The sequence below is a fragment of the Apaloderma vittatum genome, unplaced genomic scaffold (genome assembly GCF_000703405.1).
Source record: "Apaloderma vittatum isolate BGI_N311 unplaced genomic scaffold, ASM70340v1 scaffold42434, whole genome shotgun sequence".
Lineage (NCBI taxonomy): Eukaryota > Metazoa > Chordata > Aves > Trogoniformes > Trogonidae > Apaloderma > Apaloderma vittatum.
The window spans coordinates 52,485-73,658 of NW_009714071.1; the positions used below are offsets into that span (position 1 = coordinate 52,485).

Here is a 21,174-nt window from a genome sequence, read left to right on the forward strand (position 1 = left end):
ACTACCTGATCATTACTCAGGCTGCCACTCCAATGAATGTTTTCTGTTCCTTTGTAAGAACAGAAAACAGTCCATGGGACAAAAATTCGCTGCATTCCTTTAAGTACAAACTCCTCCTGTATTCACATGTTCACACCAATGCTGCAAAGATTTAATATTACCCTTATAATTTTGTCTTCCCCTTTTGTAGTTCAGATATCCCATCTAATGCAAAACAGGCAGCTTCCACGCCTATAAGCAGTTACAAGGGCAAGTCACCATTTTAATAGCATCAATTCTGTATTTAGTTAAGTTGTTATTTTTCTGCTGTACAGGCAGCTGTCAAAGTTATCTAGTAAGATTTAGTTAGCACAAGCCATATTTATCAGAGGGAGCGTTCAGTAGCTAATTGATTATTGCCACTTCCAACTAGTAAACTGAGGATGTATCTGTACAGTAATCACTATAAAAATTGGTAATCCTATTTTGTCTTAGACAGTTAACCCTCAGCTACATATGAAAAAGTTCTTTGAAAAGCATACCCAAACTTGGTGGCAATATCATAGACTTGCTTTTCATGCTGAAGAACCTTTTCTCTATCACCCTCAAAGAGCAAGGTAGCCACACACAGTATGTTGGGATCAAATCCTTTAAACTGCAATGAGAGAAAATTTACATTATGTCATAGCCTATGTAGTAGAACAGAAGCAACAAGTTTTCACTTGGAACATACACAGCACGTGCTTTGGTTAGTAGGAGAAAATGAGGGGAAAGATTGGGCAATAAAAATCTTTCAACAATTTACTCCCAAAACAACCACCTTTTTACTTGACAGGACGAACATTCACAAGCTCACTGAAATAGAGATTGTCACCTTTTTATCCTGTTAAAAAGAAGGATACACAGAACAACTGTCTACCAGAAGCAAGAACAGGTCTTATGTGCTTCGAGCGATAGGGAGACATTCATATTCTATTAATTATTCCTGTGTTAAAACAGAAAGATGACTATGATGACCATCATTGCCCTCAAAATAATTGTATCAAGCAGTGTACCACAGAAAATCTTTATGCTGGAAAAAGCACTATGGAAGGAAAATAGCTTCTAAATTTGTGGCAGGCAGTATATCCCAGTGGAAATGAGGAGAAAACTATTAAAGGTTTAACAGTAATGCAGTGAGGCTGTCTGTACGGCTTTGTTTCAGGAGTAACAGTCGAGTCTTATCTTTGCAAATGGTCCAAAAAAGTAAGAACTCTACTTATTCTCTACACATCTTTTTAAATATTAATTAGCTCCAATAAACTACTAGTACTAAGCAGGCTTCAGATAGAATGGAAATTAATACAAAGTTACAATAAATTTCAATAACTTTTTCAGCAGTTAAAAAGGGTAAAAGCTTACAATTTAGAACAACATATTCTTAATATGATATAGACCAGAAATCACTTTTTTAAAGCCTTTCCCTTTCCAGTGGCATTCATCTCTTCCGCTCTACTGTTCATAACTTCTTACTTAAGCACCAAGCAAGGTTATAGGAAGTTACATCGATAGTCTAGAGATTCAAATTCATCCTTTATGCACAACAGTTATGCTGTGAAAAATCCCAGTGAGTTGTTATTCTTTTTATTAGTCCATTAACTGAACAGAACTGTACTGGAAGTTAACTGAAGGTACCAGGAAGGTCCAAAAAAACAACAAAAAAAAACAGAAACCAAACCAAACAACAAAAAAACCCAAACCAGGAAGGAGACAAATTATCTTGGGGTGGCTCAGTCCTCCAGCTAGTGAGCTCAAATTAGCATGGTGAGCCCCACAGAAAACCAGATTAGTATTTCTAAAATGGATATTGCATCCTACCACTCCCCCAAAAAATACCACCATGAAAACCACCGTGAATTAGAATATACCTCCCCAGGTAAAGGATCTGTCTTATCCATTAGTCCTACAAAAGCAGCGAAGTTAACATAAATAGAAAGAAATGTTACTACAGTGACAAAACTCCAAGAAAAGGAACGAAGGCCTATTAAGATGCTATTTGCTATTCTTGTTCTAGAACCATTAGTCTTTGATCCAGTATGAATCCTTTTGTCTATTCTGCCATCTTTTGGTTGTAATGCTCAGGTAACATCCTCTAGTTCTTTTTAAGAGACACTGGAGGAACAAGCTAGTGTGATCGAGAAGACAAACAATACCTAGAACATTAATCTACCAGTGACAGTGCCAAACTACACAGAGAAGTAAACCAGAAAGACCTTGTCCCTATTCCCTTGAGTGGTATCAGTTAAATGACTTTGTTCAGTAAAAGAAGTGTTAGTCTCATGTTCTGTTTTCTGGTATTTACTTTTTTTTTTTTTAAAAAAAAATAGAGAGCAATTCACAGATGATATGCAAGATGGATTTGCGTATCTTGGTCCCAATAACACCTGCAATACCAGTCTCGGTGCCATTAAACTCGCTCCTTTCTCTATTCCTACCTCCCATCCCAGCCAGGAGTTTCTCTGAAGCAGCAGTCGCTCACATGCACCAGGGGACTGAGCCCTGACATACGAGCTCCAGTTTGGTCACGAACCAGGAATCTCTGCATCAGCATTATATAGCATTTCTCTCATTTCTCCACATGTTCTTTGTCTCCTGCAGAGCTGGCAAATTTGGATTTGGCACACAACACCCCTTGGTGATTACAACATCTCAAGAAGCAGTGATGCTTGTTGCCAACTACAGAAGCAGCGTATCACCGACTAAGATTGTTTCAAACTGACAGCAATCTTGTAATCAAATCCTTTACTACTTCAGATATCACTGCACTACAGCAATCAGGGAGGTAAGGCAAGATTTTGGGATCTAATAGGGATTCCCTAACAAAAGAAGTCCCAAGACACAGGGCACTTTTTACTGCAGGAGCAGAAGAAAAAGCAGCAGAATCAACACTAGCCACCGTTTCTCAAATAAGACCACTTCCTGAAGAACTCAACAGTACCAAATCAGAACAGAATGTTTACCTCCTCCTATCTAACAATTATCTCAGTTCCAGACAATGCAATTCTCTATATTTGAACATACGTATTTGCAGGAACTCTCTAGCTGGCTAATTCGGAGGAAAAGAAAAACAGTAACAAGACAAATTATTTAATACAAAAGCCTAGGTGAATTCATTTTAGCACCAGATAATTCTGGATTTAAATGGGTATTCATTGGGATGAATTCCAGAAAAACAACAAAAAAACCCCAGTTTTGATAGGCAATTCAGTACAAATATCTCAAGGTTCTCCCAGAGTTCTAGTTCACCTTAAAAACAACAAGGTAGACCATGCCTTGACAAAATCCAGAAAGATGAAAAGACAGTAAATTGTTAGCCTTACTCCATTAATATTAACTGATGATCTCTATGCTAGGTAACCTGGTTGCAGCCTTGCTCTGTCACTGACTTGCTGTTAGACACGGCACATTAATCTCACCTACAGATATGAAGTGAGAAGAGCTCTCATGGAATACTCCTGGAATAGATAATCCCATTTTGGATTAAAACACCTTGAGAATCTCAGGTTAACTAGTATCACAACACAGGATCTGTTACACTCAAACTGAGCTGCATTAGACACAGCATACCAAAAAATTCTGAATTTTATTAATAGCATGCAAAGTTCCAAACAGTATTAAATCCCAAAAGTTACCTTTGTGATGTAGAATTTTTTCAGTCCATCCAAAAATGATGTAAAAATGGAAGCAACTTGTGGTTTAAGAGCATGACCTTTGGCAAAAAGTGGAAAAAGGTGTGTTAAACAAAACATACCTACTTCAAATACCTACTCAAAATACCTACTTCAACAGGCAAATAAAAAATAGCTTCGTAGTCAAAGTTGCAAGAATTGCTTGGAGCACTTTGATTATCATGATTAAAGAGACTTCGCTACTAATTTAGAGGATGATTTAGGAAAAGTTTTTTATTAATTTTTTAAGACATACATAAAAACTGTGCACAAATATTTTATCTGACACTTTAATTAAGGCTGCCCTAGTTTAGATCTTCACAAGTATATGACATGGAAAATTTTAAAAGAGCACTTCATTAGTTTTCACACTACAAAACTAAGCAAAATCAGTGACTTCTTTTTAAAGTTATGCCAAAACCACTGAAACCAATAGTCAAAAATGGTGCAAGTTGGGAGTTAAGCAATTTTTTCCTTAACGGTTATGTCACTTCTGCAAAATTTTCTACATAAAGCTTCCTTAATCACACACAGGGAACTAAAACTGCCACAGTATATAAATGGTGTCTTGGAGACTGTTAAATTAACATCTCTGCCTCAGGACCAGGTTTCATTGAGATGAAAGTCTTTTACTGTTTGTTCCATTGTTTTCAGTCACAAGTAACTTCTGAACTCCCATCACTGCTTCACTTCAGCAGTCTTGCATCTGGCCTACACACTGAGAGCCCAATTCATAAAGAAGTTATGCACCATTTACACGATGCCTCCTTCTAAAATACTTCATAAAGTATTTCCTCCTCAATAAAGCCTGAACTTCAGCAACGGATTACTCTCCTTACCTCTTCAGTAAAGAGGGACTCTCCCTGCAGATACGAACAAATACCAAGGAGCACACCTCCAAGCACACTAACATAAGCACACAAAAGTGCACCAGATGAAAGGACATGAATTTATTAAACCCCAATCTGTAAAAACTATTGGATTTAAGCATACTCAATAATAACTACAAGAAAAATCTATATTGACACACCTAAAACTATGTTTTGCAGGTGACCATGTAAGCTGCAACTTCAGATCAAAGCTAAAAAGTGGAATTATTTATTCAGTGTTGGGTTTAAAGCATGTAATTGGTCAAACAACTTCTCAACTAAAAAGAAAGTAAAACGCACCTGCCCCCTGTAGTACATGTCCAAGAGAAACAATATAAAACAAAAGAGTGAGTAAAGCAAGCGGCAAGCTTTGCTGGGCTCTCAGGTCTTACAAATCCTGGTATCTTTGGTTTGAAAAACAAAGTTCAACTTTCTCAATGCCATCATATTAATGCCATCTGAAGTCAAGACTCATCACTGAAGCTTCTGTCCAAAAGAAGTTTCAGAAATTCTGACTTGTTCATGTCGTATTAAAATACAGGGTTTCGAGGTCAGTCACACTTCACATTTTCATCTCCTGGGTATCATCAAAACATCACGGGCGCAGCACGCCTTACGGTAGTGGAACTTTAGGTTCTCCGAGAGCATTGAGCCAGAAGAGATCTTTTGCCAGATTTCCTACAGCTTAAAATTACAGCTTTCCCCAAGAATCACTCAAAAACGATTGCTCTGCATGTCTGACAGTGTCTTATTTAGGTATCTGAACTAGTTGAAATTTCACAAAATATTTGTATTCAATAATCTTCTGACTTCAATGACTTTCTACACTTAAATCCCACAGCTTAGTTCTATCTGCATTCAGTTGTGGTATTCATTACATCTGAGCTTCTTTAAAAAAAGAGACAGCTCACTTTAGATGGGAGAGAAGCAATGACAACACTTGTCCAAACAATCACTACCACAGCAGAATATTTTCAAAAAACCCTGTTACTTCCAAAGAATCTGTATACCACTTGTGATGCTTTTAGGAAATTTAAAGGAATCAAAAAACTTACCTTCAAACAAAGGTGTCTGCTTTCTGATTTTCTTTTATACTCAACCTTTCATTAGTACTCTTGGCATAAAAATATTTCAAGTACTATACTGCGAAACTATCACCTCTGCTGTTTTGCAGCAAAACAGAACAAGGGGCTCCAGAATTTCAAACTCTCCAGTAGCTCATACACCAAGAATAGAAAGATAGCAAAACCACTCGTATTTAAATGCAGAGCATGGCTCTTTACTGACTGTTGTATTTGATACTATTTCCCCAGAGACAAAACCAGGCTTCTGTTTCTGAAAGTACACGTTATGACACTATTTGGAGTTTGAACTTTGGGTTCATTACCTTCCTCATCTAGTTTTGAGCAAAAGAATTACCATCTAAAACTGACTTAAGCTGAAAATCAAAACCCTTGGAAACAGATGTTTGTCCAAGAAGATCTACATACTTACCAAACTGAAACTGTGCATTGTCAACAAGGCGAATTGATGCAGGAGCACACCTCTTGGAGCAAAATTAGGGGAATGAGAGGAAGAATAAAAAGGTTATGTACACAGTTTAGCTGAAATTCACAGCAATCAAATTTTCAAGTAAAAATAGCAAATAAGAAAGCACACAGTGATACCTATAGCCATCATCATCATTCAAAAGGGATGACTATAAGTTTTTTTACACTTAAGAAGTACCACTTGTTAGGTAGGCCTAGATATAACCAGCAAATTTTCAGTTTAACCTTAAGCCAACACAGCAATAGTCCAAAGATCTTTGACCTTCAAGTATAAAGTGGTTTTGTAAATTGCTATGTGCACAGAAGATACCATACTTGATTAGAATATTGAGTTTATGTTGCTATGTAATGAAAGATACATGTACATTACAAAATCATTGTAAAATTCTAATTGTTGTGGGTTAACCCTGGCAGGCAGCTAAGCACTACACAGCTGTTCACTCCCCCTCAGTGGGACGGAGGAGAAAAACAGAAAGGCAAAAGTGGAAAAGGTCATGGGTCAAGACAAAGACAACTTGATAAGCAAAATGGGGGAGATTAAAAAAAAACAACACCAGGAAGTGATGCAAAAAGCAATCAGTTACCACCAGCTGACAAATATCTAGTCAGTCCTCAAGCATAGACAGCCCCTGGAAAACTCCCCCCGCCCCCCGGGTTATTTCTACCCATGATGTTATGCAGTATGGAATATCTCTTTGGTCAGTTTGGGTCAGCTGTTCCAGCTGCTTCCTTCCAGCCTCTTGTCCACTCCCAACCTACTTGCAGGTGGAAGGAAAGCAGGAAAAGGAGAAACCCTTGGCACTGCATATACACAGTCTAGCAATAGCTAAAGCACTGGTACGTTACCATTGATTTGGTCACAAGTACAAAACGTAGCACCGCACATGCTGCTACAAAGAAAATGAACTCCATCCCAGCCAGACGCAGCACGCTAATGCTCTGCCATCAGACAGCAACTAAAAACTGTAGCTGGGTCCAACCTAGATTCTGAACTGAATGGAAATCCGAAAACTAGTAAGAACAGCCGCCTTCAGTAAGGCAAGCTGCTGGTCATACACATGCCTACATTGTGTAAACTGTGACAGCCATGTCCAGTCATACTGAACTGCAAAGCCAGAGGAATAAGACAAAGCCTGAGTTTTAGACTCATCTTCATCTGATCACACAGATGTGGAAGTACTCCTCTATCACTTGATTTGACACGTTCACCTCTACCATATCATTAACATATATTTGGTCACACAACAGGAAGAAAGAACATGAAGAACTAAGATAGCTCACCAGGCAGGTTAATAGAAGGCAGCTGGATGAGTGGTTTTAAACCAAAACCAACACATCCACAACCTGCAGGTTAGTTTTTCGTACATTAAAATAGACTAATATAGACAAGGAACAGCTTTTCAGATAGCAGTTATTGTAATTACCACCAAGATGGATTCGAGGGGCAACAGGAGAGAGAAATAAGTAGTTCAAGCTCAAGTAAGAAGTGAAACAGCAGCAGTAGAAGTGGCGTAACATTGAGTGGCTAATAGTGTATTTTTTTCCTCTTCTAACTAAGCCCATAGCTAGGGAAAATACAACGGATCCTTAATTGACTTAAAATTTCGATCAGCCATATGATTAAGCATTCCCAAAGAGTCTGCTTAGGTACCTTTAACAGGAAGAACAAGCACTAGCAGTAGAAGCATGACAGAACTCGCAAGTGCTGCTGTCTAGCATATACATGTCATTCACATACCAGTTTGAACATCTGGCTTGGAACATTAAGTCATTAATTTAGACCAATCACTGGAAAAAATGTAAAGTCGTGTTTAGTTTGGCATTAACCCAAACATACCTGAAATTATGTCCTCAATTCGGGGTATATTCCATCATTCACAGAAATTACTGGATATGTTTTGCACAGACCAAAGAGAACAAAGAGGCTAGCTGGTGTAAGGTTTGCTTGGAAGCATGGCATTGACGAAAAGCATTACCCAGTTTGGATACCCATGGCTGAGTTTTTCTAAAACCATCTGACCACATTATTCAGAAGGCTCGATTTAAATACTACAGTATAAGCACAAATCCACCTCAAAATATCCAGCTCACTTGAAAATGTTACTGTGCTTCAGGAATTGTTTTCTAAACACAGGCCATACCTTTCCATTGCACGAGTTTTATTCCTTTGTCGCTTCAGAGCCATAATTCAACTGCCTTTTACTTGTATGCTGCAACTTAATTCCTTTAAGTACTGGTCCCTTTACACAGTCCCAAACTAACCTGAGAATAAAGCTCTCCATTGAAGGAGATGCAAAGCCAAATTTTCTGTGCTGAGATATGTAAATATCTTCCACTGGAAAAAAAAAAACCATGAAACTGCACATCCACAATTTGGCTAAGAATATCAAGCAAATACAAAACATGCTCAACCCTCAACTGCATCATTTCTAAAAGTCTTGTGGACCACACACTCTTACAAAGCTCATATTGTCTCAAATCCTTGGTTATCAATTGCCAGAAATACTAAAGCACCAGCACATCTGCGCTCTTCAGTGAAGTCAACATCCAGCTTTTCTTTACCTGCTTTGCCACCTCCCTTAAGCAGGCCACCCCTCGTTCAAAGTTGGGGAAAACCACAGAGCCATACTTCTGGTATTCAGGGACTGGGCGAATCTTTATTGTAACTTCAGTAACCACTCCCAGAGTTCCTTCAGGAAAAAAAAACAAACCAAAACTGAGTAAAGTGTTGCAAGATGTACTTCTTGCAAGTTACCCAACTTCAACATTGTTTAACAGGATGTTGTAAGCTAATGTAACTCAGACATCCCCAAAACCCAGTATTGCAGTAGTAGACGGATTTTTCTCCTCAACTACATGGTGAACTCTTACATGATATCTTCTAAACTATGACATTTGTTACCAGACTTGCAGGGTAACTCCAAAGAACTGTTTTAAGCATTGTTCAGCGTTGCTCAACCTCACAGCCCTAATTAAGGTCTCAATGTATTAACCTAACACAAGACATTTACGCCTGCACAACGCCACCCACAGACACACTGGAAGCCACAGCATTAACGATATTCAAATCATCAAGGCATTACAGCAGCTGAATGAAGATGCAGTTACATGAAATTACTGTGTTTATACCTTCAGATCCCATAATGAAGTGATGGATGTCAGGTCCTGTTGACATGCGAGGTACTTGACAGTTTTTTTCTACTACTCCTCTAGGAGTTACCATTTTTATGTGGATCACCTGTTTAAACAATATGCAGTGACTATAAATACCAGCATTAAGCACAGATTTCTTTTTTTTTATTATAATCATTTTCTCAAAAATATATATTAAGCTTGATACAGCTCAGCTTTGTGGACTTTAGACATTCTGTCAGCAGTCCCAAGAACTTTTAGAACGACCTGAAGACTGTTACCAACAATTACTTCAAACACAGCATGGTTTGCCCACACAAGGGATTGTTTCCAGCTCCATGCCAATTCAAATGAGGTGCTGGCTACACACAGACACCAGTTAAAACTGGTTTGTTTCTCAGTGCAGACGGTACCTTCATGAATACTACGATTTTAATCCAGAATATATGCACTACTTCAGAGGAAAAAATGAGGGTTTAGATTTTGCTTATATTTTGTTTTAAAAGTGCTACTTGATGAAGTTAATATACTTCAGTCATCAGTTGCTACAGGAGTATTTCTATTAGGAGGAAAGACAGAAGTAAGCTTTGTGAAATAGGTTATCGATATTAAACCTGCCACACGACTGACACGTATATAAGTCTAGGAGGTGTTTTTTAAAACATTTTTCAACGTTATTGCTTCCAGCTTCATTCATACACATGCAATATAGAGTCCAGATGGTTTTTTTAATCCCTTATGCAATTATGTTTTATCAAGGTTTGGGGTTTTTTTTTAGTGATGACTAAGTGAAGCAAAATTACTGAATTTCAACTAACAGCTTTAAAACTTTCAAGCACATGTAGCTACGCAATTTTCATCCTGCTTTAAGTTGTTCAAGAATTTCATTATATGCATTTTACTAACTGTTGATTCTGCAGCAAGTGGATTTCAGGCAGCTGATATAACACACCATTTCTACAATAAAGTTTCCTCAGAAGGTGAATGCTTCCCTTAAACTGTCTCACTATATCGTTGTGAAACTCACCAACTGTTCTGGATCAATTTTCAATCCCATTTCCTCCTAATGAAAATTTCAGAAGCTGTTCTAGCCTCAAGTCATGATTCCACAATAGATAAGCCTTCTGCTTCACATCTCCCAGTACAAAAAGAGCTTGTGCAGCTTTGCTACACCGTTCAGCAACATGTCAAGCAGCAGGGGACAGATGACACTTTTAAGTGCTGGCACTTTTAGTTCAGCCAAGCCTACTGAATAAAAACTGTGTAGTTCCTGCCAAGCTCACTCACTGACAGTAACATGTCATGTCTGTGCACAGTACAAACGTGTCTGAACTTTGAGCTGATGAAAAAGCCTGAGGCGATGGGGATATGTGACCTAGAGTGTGCTGCAAGAAAAAAGCAAAAAGCCCACGTGTGGAAGGGCTACTGTACAAACTATGAGAGAAAGCTGGAAATCTGAAGCAAAAAGACAGGCAAAGCCTGAACAGTGATGATTTAACTTCAGTATATCCAATATACTTGTTATAACTGAAATAGCAGATTTTTTTAAAGCATACTTTTTGATTTTAAAAGACAAATTGCCTGGTTTAACATAAATATGATGCATTTTAATGCTTAAAACAGATCAAAAAAGTAGAATATTGCCATTCCCAGCCCAAGGCTTCCTTCCTCAGGGTTCCTAGACCATGTGGTGGCATTAGACTTCACCATTGTGCATCCACATGGCCAATTAGATCAGTCTACTGGTTTTAAAAAACTTCTAATCTAGGGGGAGGTAGGAAAATGGAAACAGCTAGCTTGCTGTCAGAGTCAGAAGATCCAGCTAGACAACTTCAAGAACACACAACAGGTAGGAGAGAACATGGGTCTTCTGGAATCACCCCAAAAGTTCAACAGGATTATTATACTGGATTAATAGAGGGCACAAAACAGTGGAAGAATCATAGAATCATAGACTGGCCTAGGCTGGAAGGGACCTTAGAGATCATCTAGTCCAACCTCCCTGTCATGGGCAGGGACGCCTCTCAACTAGATCAGGCTACTCAAGGCTCCATCCAAGTTGGCCTTGAACAAGGCACCAGAGACAGGACAGGGTAAGAATTTCCTCCTAAAAAACTAGCCAGAGAGTACCAAAATTAAAGTGATTCTTAGATCAGTGATAAAGATTATTAGTACTAATACTAAAAGCAAGCAAACAAGCTTTTCAGTCAGGATTTGATACTAAAACTGTATCACTTGTTGAGAACCACAACTTACTATCCCTTTTCCCTCTCATTGTGAGTGACTATAAAAGTTAAACCTCCAAATAAAATAATTAATTAGAAAAAGTATTTACCAGATCTTCAATGTTTCCATAGATGTTTTTTTTCATGCCTGATGCTCGTGTTGCTACCCATCCTCCTAGTGAACTGAACTCCATGGAATCTGGTTCATGGCCTGTACAGAAGCCACTTTCAGCAAGCTAAAGAAAGGAAAAAAAATACATTGCCCAGAGCCTGCCTTTGCTTAGTACTCTAAATACCAGTATACTACTTTTCTTTTTTTTTTTTTTTAAACCACAGTAAATATCCTGAACACACACCCATTTATTCAGGCGCACACATTTTATCTTTGATATGGAAATGAAAAACAAATTATTTTTGTTTCTACTGTGCATGTGCTGTGCTACACATCAACCTGTAATACTCCTACCCCATATTTTAAAACTAAGACCTTTATTGTTCACAAGAAGGTGTGAATTCAAATACACATAGAAAAAAAATTATAACAAAGTAACTGCCAACTTTGCACAAATGTGCCAATAAATAAGGCACATAATCTCTTGTTCCTTCTGTCCTAATGTGATATGCAGCAGTTCTGCAGAAAATGTGAGCAAATTGCCTGTACTTAATTCTCTCAAGGAGCAATGTGTTTTAATATAGAGCCATCTGGTTGGGCTTCCTGTATGCAACGCTGTCAACTGTTTGTGATGCAGATCATGCATTCCTGTACATTAAATAGTCACTTGTTTCTCATTTTTCTGTATTAGCTTGGCTTTGCCATCTGCACAGCACCTGAGGTTGATTGGGTGCCCTCAGAATCACAACACCAAAGCTGTCAGACAGGAAGAATTAAAGACCCAACAGTATCACAGTAAGTGATAACTGTGTTAGTGCATTTGAGATGATCGATTTGCACTGCCCAGCTGAAAACAATCCAGTTGGACACCGGTATTTAAGTACACCACATAATGTGGATCATTAACTATGTTCTGCTGTACAAAGTGGTTCTAACTTACATGATTAAAAGTCACTTCAGTGCAATGCTTATGGCGATTCATCTAGCCCATGGTCTCCTCTCTCATGCCAGAGGAGTTTGTGGCTTTATATGCTTACTGCTTGTATGTTAGGGAAGGGATGGAGCTTGAACGCTCCTCGTTCCCAAACATCACAAGAAATTTGCTCCGGTCACACTTACCAACTTCTCTCAGGCTTTTGAATGCTTGTAACTGACTGTGCATCTACAGAACACTTGGTCCGAACTCCTTGCATCTGTTGAATGATCAGCATGTGCTGCGAGCACTTAAAGGACACGGGATAGATTATGCTGTACTTTGCAGATGGCAGAGACAGCCTCAGGCAGAAAATACGAGCCATGTAGTAGCTTCTTCTACAGAATCATGGCCTCACTGATAACACTTACTACAAAAAACAGCATCAAATATTGTTCTGTCTTCATGATCCTTTTGTCATCTTTAGCCCTCAACTACCAGCGATTATTCCTTATTCTGTTCTGACAAAAATAAGTAACCTGAGGCTTCTCTATAGAGTCCACTAATACCTAGAGTTCCCAGCCCACAGAGAATAGTGTCTTAATCACACTAGAGTCATCATCTAATACAGCAAATGTGTTAAGTGTACACTGATTTTGAATGCTCCATTATAACACTTACAGTCTAACTTTTGTCACGTACCAGGCTTTCCAAGTCTGTAATGTGCTTAGAATGTGGCTCTGGATTTTAGTTACTGTTACAAGGTTTGTGCTATTTGTGAGACAGCCTACTAAGTAACTTTAGCACCCCAAAAATTAGGAACACACTAAGAGGCACTAAATTTTTTCACTGTAACATAATTCCTAAACAATGATGGTGAAGTCTCTTAAGGCAAAAGAAGTTGGATTAGCCTCCAATCCAAAGTTTACTTAATACTAGCAAGCTGCAAACCAAACAAAAAAATACCCCTTTAGAACTTTCCTCTTTGTCCAAATGTCTATCTGCAGTCTACCTATATTTCAGTGGAAGTTTGCATTAGCATTAACTATATTATTAAGTCATAAATTATGCTCAGATTGTACTACATAAAACAAGTACAACTTGGAGTCCTAGTCTGAATCACATCCCATTTGCTAATAATACTGAATTCCAGTATATGCAATTAAGTTTTTTTTTAAATATATATACACACACGTTTAAAGTAAATGATCTGACTTTGTATTCTTTGCACATTGAAGGCATTCCCCACATGAAGTCCTCACATGCCAAGTCATTCTATATATTAGAATCTTTGTACAAATGCTAGTCTATATTTAATATTAAACAAATTGACAAATAGTACTCTTTTCATAATCAAAAGTCTGACTGAAAATGTTTTTTGATCAAAAATATTAAAAAAACCCTGCATCAGTAGTATTTCAGCTCAAAAGAGCTATAAGCAGCAAAAGAATATTGGCCCTTGCTCCAACTGAAAAAGCAGGGACATTTAAAATATAGACACTAGTGAAATATCAAACTACTACCCTAAAAAGTGTAATTTAAATACAGAAAATATTCTCTTTGCATTTTAATTCCAAGCTGAAATAAAGCTTAAAATATTATATCAAATGACAAAAGGGAAAAAAAGAGGCAAGAAAGGTTGTCATTCTCATTATAAACAGCTCTGTTAATCAAGCATGACAAGTTTTCTTTGAAAAAGTGATCTGGTAAAAAAAAAAACCAACACGTTTACAAACCTTCAAATCTCTGCATATGTGTAAAGTGCATTTAGGCACTAAAAAAAAAAAATGTTTAGACAACACTTAGCTGTTAAACAAGCCATGTCCTAGAATTTATTTTTTTTTAACAAGCAGAACTGCACATCCTGAAGAAGAGTAAGGAACAGCCTCAACGTGCATGCCTGTAGAGGAGCACCGAGAGACCCTGAGAAGGCTGCTGTGGCTCATCTGATAAACTGCAGTTAAAAGCCACTAGAGGTCACTTAGAAACGGTGACTTAATCTTCCACTTGCTTTTGGCAACTCTCCCTTCCTGCTACTTTCCTGTAGCTGGCCTTAAGAATCAGCAACAGCAGATCACATCACAAAGTGACAAATTTGAACTTTTAACGTTAATTGGTACCAAGTATCTAAAGTCTGAAACAGAAAGCACAACATTACATCCTATGAACTGTCACCTCATTAGGGTAATTGCATTTTGTGGCTAGAGCTAAAAAGACAAAATTTTAAGTGTTTATCAGTACAGCATATAATGCCTACCACACCAGTCTGCATGAAAACACAGAAGAATTAAGACAGAATTCAATGACTTAGACGACACATAAAAAAGAGCAAAGGAAAAAAAAAAAAAAAAGGAAAAATATTAGATGCTTGACAAGTTAAAATACCTGTTTTTCCAGATCCTGTCCAACAATGCCGGCTTCCACACAAGCTGTTAAGTTTTTCTCATCTATCCAAAGAATCCGATTCTGTTGAAAAGCCAAACAAAATCAAGAAACTTTAACACCAGTTCTTAGTTATTTCCCTCCCTAATGCTACAGGATCAACATGCTTGGTCTTAGAGCTTCCTATTAATCCAGTGGTGGAGGCTGAGCCCCCTCACTCCCTCGAACAGCTACACAACAGGTTACAATTTATGAAGTCTCTACTAAGAGTAACATATTTATTAGACAATTTAAAGTCAAAATGTTTACAGAAACAATGCAGAAAAGCAAAAAATAATTAAGTTAAAACCCTTGCAGAAGGTAAAGCAATACAGTGATTTACATAATTAATGACTGAAGGTGCCTGAATCTAACTATCTGGGCATTAAGTACACACCAAGAAGAGTACTCTTAAGCATACTCCTTGCAGTAAGACTGCATTCCATTATTCCAGTTCAGCTCTTGAATTTGACACAGTAAGCTAGAAGCAAGATATACTATAGGATGTCAGAGTATGTACATACTTTAGAAATTTAAGACACTTCTAAGGATTACATCATTTTATCTAATGAGACACTCATTATCTCATCAGTATATTCTGCTAAAAAAGTAGAAGTGGTAACTGCTACAAGTTAGACGGTGCTCTAAGCATGATTGACAATGATGACAATCCACATTAAGAAGAAACTTAAATAAATTTTTAGCTTTGTTTATTATATGACACCACAAAAGCTTCAACCCTCACTCTTCATTCTTATTAAGTACTCTTCTGGTATACTTATATACACTATTAATACACAAAATTATAGAGGAGAACAACTCTAACTTCCCACTGCCTTGATTTTTCAAATGACAAATATTGTGTAGTCCAACTTAAACTACGTGGTAAAGCAATTGTTTCCCCTCACAACAACCGGGCTAACTATTTATTCAGAGCCAGCTATTTCAGGTCCTTTCAGATACCTGCAGTTTCAACATAAACCGCTTAACTGATCTAAGATGCTTATGTAAATCAGTTTTTATGAAATATAGACCTTACACGTAAAATGAAGATACCAATTAAATGTCTATTAAAATAGTAAAGCTTAGCCAATTATCTTAACTGCTCTGAAATATCAGGGTTTCAACTTTGACAATGCTTAATTTCCTTATTTTCCCCCTCTCATTAATGGTTACAATTGGCTGGCAGAGTCACTCAAGACACAAAGAGGTCTATTTGTCTATGCTTGTATGTTTAACTGACACAAAAGCGTGATAGTAAGAGTTGACCACATTCCTCTCCCACTCCCAAACCACACAGAAGTCACAGCTGTGGGCTATGAATCAATGAGGTCACATGAAGGCCTAAGTCAGTGTTGTACTCTTTGGATTTCACCCTGATATACACCTGAAGAGCTTCCTTCAATATGCAACTACCACCCGTGCAGAAAAGATCACTTGGTAGCCACACACGCTGCGAAACAAGCAGCTGAACTGAAACACCACAGACTGAGCAGAGAAAATGGAGCCAAAACTCAGGCCTTGCCTTCAAGGCTAAAGAAGTTAATAAGCTCAGCAGGTGCTCAGAGTCAGCAGAGCTTTATATCAAACACACAGAGCTGTTTCTGAAGCATCTAATTACCATGCAGTCACGAAACTATAATTTTAAAAGTATAAAGCTCCTTTGTAATGGAAAGATGAAAACTAGCACTAAATTTTTCAGAACTTCATTTCTAAACCGCCATAAAGCTATGAACTTCACATTCTAAAGGTGCCATCCACACCAAAATGTAGTGTGGGTGGCTTATTTTTTTCCTTTTAAGTTGATCCTTCAAGTTGATTTATAGATATTAGATCATCTTACCAACCTTTCCTTTAAATATTTTTAAGTGTCTGCAAAATCCAGCGTAAGTTGCGATGACAAATAACTCCCTCTTAGCCTTTCATTTAATCCCAGATACAAGTCCCAATATAGAAGAGTAGAAGCGTCCTCTGATTTTCACTTAAAGCTGTTATGAGAATGCTTAACAGTGATTTATTTTTTTATTATTAAACAGAGGTCAAAGTGCAGGGCTAACATCAGAAAAGTATCACTTCAGCTGAAGGAGTACCAATTTAATCATGAATGGTATAGAAAAATACTTCCATCCCTACTTTTTTCTTGCAGAGAAAGAAACTTTACTCTTGCAAAGAAAGAAACAGCGATCACCATTCAAAATAACAACGATATAATTTAAAAATATAAAGAAAGAAATGGAGACACATACCATTTGTGATGTATCCAGTGAGACAATTGTTCTTTTTTCTTCTTCAGGACATTCAAGGGCACTAGACACACTTGTCCCTCCTGCAAATACAGGAGTGACATTGTGATTATAAAATTCTCAGGTAGCTTTTCTTCACATACTATCTCCCTTCTCCCCTTCTGATATTGAACTAAAAAGATCACTAAGTTAACTGTTTGAGGCCACTGATTAGACTTTTAAAGATGTCCCCTGTCCCAAACTGGGCTTCACAAAATCAAGGTGACAATGCTTGACAAACCATGAAATTCTGTGATTATCTCAGCTGCTTCTGTTAACTCCAGAATAGAGTTTTAAAACCCGGAAGCATACAAAATAACAAAGCCATCCAAGATATGGAGATAGCTCTGGTTTTTACACATTCTTTTGAGATCACTGTGGAAGCTATTACACTTCTACCTTGCAGGCTGGCTTAAGAGGTCTACCTAACACAGGAATGCAATACTTACCTGAAAGCAAAAAGAAACTGAAAGGGTGTAACTATTTCCAAATAGCTACAATATGGGTAAAGCCAAACGCCAAACTTTTCTGAAGGTTTCTAATGTATTTTTATAGGACATCACACAACAGCCTCCAAGAAGCCTTTGGCTTCTCAGACTACAAAAACCACAGGAAGAGAGAGACTAGAGTGCCAGAGATCCACAGCAAGTACAGGGACAGTGCCTATTAGTTAGACAAGCTCCAAGAGCAGCAAAGCCCGTCATCTTCATTTCCAGTGACAGAAAAGGTGGCATCTTCCTTAAAAACCAACTCCTATAGTAATAACTCAAGTTGACTGTAGTTCAGTATAAACAGACTTGGAAAACAATCTGAAGATCTTTTTTTAACCTGGTCAGCGAATAAGAGTCAGCTAATACTGCTGCTTTCAGCTGTACCACTCTACGGGCACCAAAGGTGACTTGTGGCAGTCTTACAGCTCTCCAGATGTATCAGGCAAGGGTGAATGAGTTTTACAGAGAAACCAGCTCCATTAGTTTGGTATTCTCTTCAAGTGAAACACTCATCTTCTCAAGTAGTAAATGTCCTTCCTACTCTTACAGCATAGGCAAGTACCAAGTAAAATACACAAATTTATCCTACAGAATTAAGGAGTTCTTGACAAAAAGCTTCTCACAGAAGGAGCTCATGAAAGCCAGCATCCCATGTTCCCTGAGCTCAAGGTCAAAACAAGGTAAGTAACCCCTCCATTTCAGCAGGCTTAGAGGAAAAAGCATCCACAACTAAATACCTGAAGTCCTTTAGAAATTCTTTAGGTTGAGAAGGACAGAGATTATACAGGCCTTTACCTGTACTGTGCACCTGGAACATTTCCTGAAAACCCCTTGCCAAAGGAGTCTCTACTTTAACTTTTAAACCGAATAATGTCTACAAGGAAATTAGAATTATGATTAACAATTTTGCTTTACACTGTCTGACCACAGTCCTCCCTGGACCTATGAGCTTCAACAGTAAAACAAACCAAACAAATAAAAAATAAAAAAGAATTTACACACATTTGTGGGAACCGAGCACAAGTAATGCATCCAAAGCACAGTAACTCTAACACAGATAATTGAATCTCTTGACTTATTTCCTAGAAGACTTCCAAGGCACAGAGGTAGATTTCAGTTACATATAATCAGAGAATCACAGAATGTCAGGGGTTGGAAGGGACCTCAAAAGATCATCTAGTCCAGCCCCCCTGCCAGAGCAGGATCACCTACAGTAGGTCACACAAGAATGCGTCCAGGCGGGTTTTGAATGCCTCCAGAGAAGGAGACTCCACAACCTCCCTGGGCAGCCTGTGCCAGGGCTCTGTCACTCTCACAGCGAAAAGGTTTTTCCTAATATTTTTGTGGAACATCTCTCCTCTTGCACACTGAATATTCACGGTGTTCACATACTTTTAATGACTTTCACTAAACTGAACATCAGCTTTTAATACTGCAAGATCATAAAAAAGAATTAACACCACACTTAAAATACTACTAAAAAATTTTCTAACTACTGCATTATTGGTACAATACATCACTAAGAATACATATTTAAATTGAATTCAAGTAGAATACATTTTCCTCCGTAACATTAGAGATTTAAGATTTCGTAACACTTACCACCAAATGGTATTATGCAGAGATTGTGTTTGCAGGCTAATTCCACAATTTTAACTACGTCTTCATGGCAAACTAGAAAAGTCCAAACAGTTAAAAACCAAGATCTGTGCTTAGTACCAAATACTGCAGTCTGAATAATCATCAGCTCCTTTTCTAACACCAGCAAGGAAGACACTTCAAGGAGTTAGGCACTAAAGAGCTAGGCTCTGAAGTATCAGAGTTCCAGATCCAAAACAATTCTACATTTGAAGAACTAACTACAGCCTTAGTCTCCTGCTCCACTCATGGACTGAAACTAAATTCTCAGGGCAAGATGGGCTACTACGAAGCAGTTAACAATTAATCTAGGTAACGTGGAGAACAAATCAAGTTTAAAGCTTTTCTTGAAAATAGTCTGTCTAATTTATTTTAAGTGAGAAGTAAAGTTCTGATAGGAATCACAGGTGTTAAGACTTTTTTTTTTAAAGTACAGTATGTCATAAAACAGAAGTTCTTTAATACAAACATTTCACTACTCTTCTACCAACATGTAACTCCTTCACAAAACCAAGATTTGAACTGCCATTTAGACAACTATTCTTGGCGAACATAAAAGTTCAAATTAGACTGTGATTACTTAAGTCATTATTTGAGCGGTCAACAGAACCTTCAGCTATATTTAGTAATAAATCTGACTTCCCCATCAAATGATGGGATTCCACAGGCACAACTTGCAATCTAGATGTTAAACAATCATGATTATCATTCATAAGGAAATTCCTTCAGTTTCTGTAAAGATGAGTGAAGTCAGTGAAGCAAGAGACATCTTCCCCATGACAAGAAAGCACAGGAGTTGAGCAGACAATGGCCTCCCAGATCATAAGGGAGAAGACAATTAAAGCTTACCAGGCCATACAACTATATCAGGAATTCGCTTAAACATTCCTTCCCTGAGTACAAATATCTCATGTAGGCAGTGACCTGAAAAACAAACAATAAGTTAACAAGTTCAAACAAGGAAGCATCAAAAGCAGCACAGTTACATGAATTAACTTCTCTTACCATGAGCTCTGAATACTCTATCTTCTGCATCCTGCGAATATGAGATTTTAGTGGCTCTAAGATCATGAAGAAATTCTTCATTTACAATGGATGGAGGTACATCATTAACATTTAAGGATGCCTATAACACAAGAAAATAAGTTCATTAAAAGTACGTTCACTCTTAGAGCATTTCTGTATAACAGAAACAATAAAAACAGGTGAACATTAACTGATACCCAAGCACAACTATCCACGACCAGAAATACAGAAGTTCTCCTCAGCTTCAGTCACTGACCCCATCTGTCCTACCTGGCACTCAGCTGACTAGATGCACAGGGCAAGCTTTAGTTCAGTAGCACATTCTTATTTTTCTTTTTTTTTTCCTCCTGATAAACTTGGAGAAATGCACTAGTTTATGAGCACATACTGAACAAAATAACACTTTTAAGACTTCCGTAGATCCAAGAATACCAGTTGCCTGAACTAGAGACTCTCCTGCTGATAAAGGAGAGAGATTAAAAGTCAAAACTCCTTTTTGACTATAAATTCCTCTTCCACTACAGAGAAATACACACTAAAGCCACTTCCCACTCTGCAAATTTTTCTACTTACAGTTCTGCTTCTACCAATACACTCCCCCTCCTCCTGTCATGTACTGGATACCAAAGCCTAATCAGAAGTCCAAAGCAAGGCAAAAAACTAAATTTGACTTACATAATTGGCATAATTTAAGTAGACCTCACACATCAGAAAGACTTTATAAAAATCCATGTTCAGTCAGGAACATGCAGGCGTTTCCAGAAACCTTCTTGTTAGAAGTGCTGGTCAACACCTTGCAAAAATGTTTGTTGAGTTTTTTTTTAAAGGA

At 37.8% G+C, this 21,174-nt stretch overlaps 1 protein-coding gene across 1 annotated transcript in view; it reads right to left on the minus strand.

Moving 5' to 3' along the window:
• AGPS (alkylglycerone phosphate synthase) overlaps positions 1 to 21,174 on the minus strand; it is a 42,607-nt gene that overhangs the window by 13,624 nt on the left and 7,809 nt on the right. Inside the window, exons 3-13 of the mRNA XM_009868594.1 lie at positions 20,325 to 20,445; positions 20,169 to 20,243; positions 19,284 to 19,355; positions 17,155 to 17,234; positions 14,873 to 14,953; positions 11,573 to 11,698; positions 9,235 to 9,343; positions 8,668 to 8,795; positions 6,050 to 6,101; positions 3,651 to 3,727; positions 522 to 634 (exon numbers count right to left, since the gene is read on the minus strand). Coding sequence (XP_009866896.1) covers positions 522 to 634; positions 3,651 to 3,727; positions 6,050 to 6,101; positions 8,668 to 8,795; positions 9,235 to 9,343; positions 11,573 to 11,698; positions 14,873 to 14,953; positions 17,155 to 17,234; positions 19,284 to 19,355; positions 20,169 to 20,243; positions 20,325 to 20,445 — 1,034 coding nt within the window. The remainder of the gene's footprint in view (positions 1 to 521; positions 635 to 3,650; positions 3,728 to 6,049; positions 6,102 to 8,667; positions 8,796 to 9,234; positions 9,344 to 11,572; positions 11,699 to 14,872; positions 14,954 to 17,154; positions 17,235 to 19,283; positions 19,356 to 20,168; positions 20,244 to 20,324; positions 20,446 to 21,174) is intronic.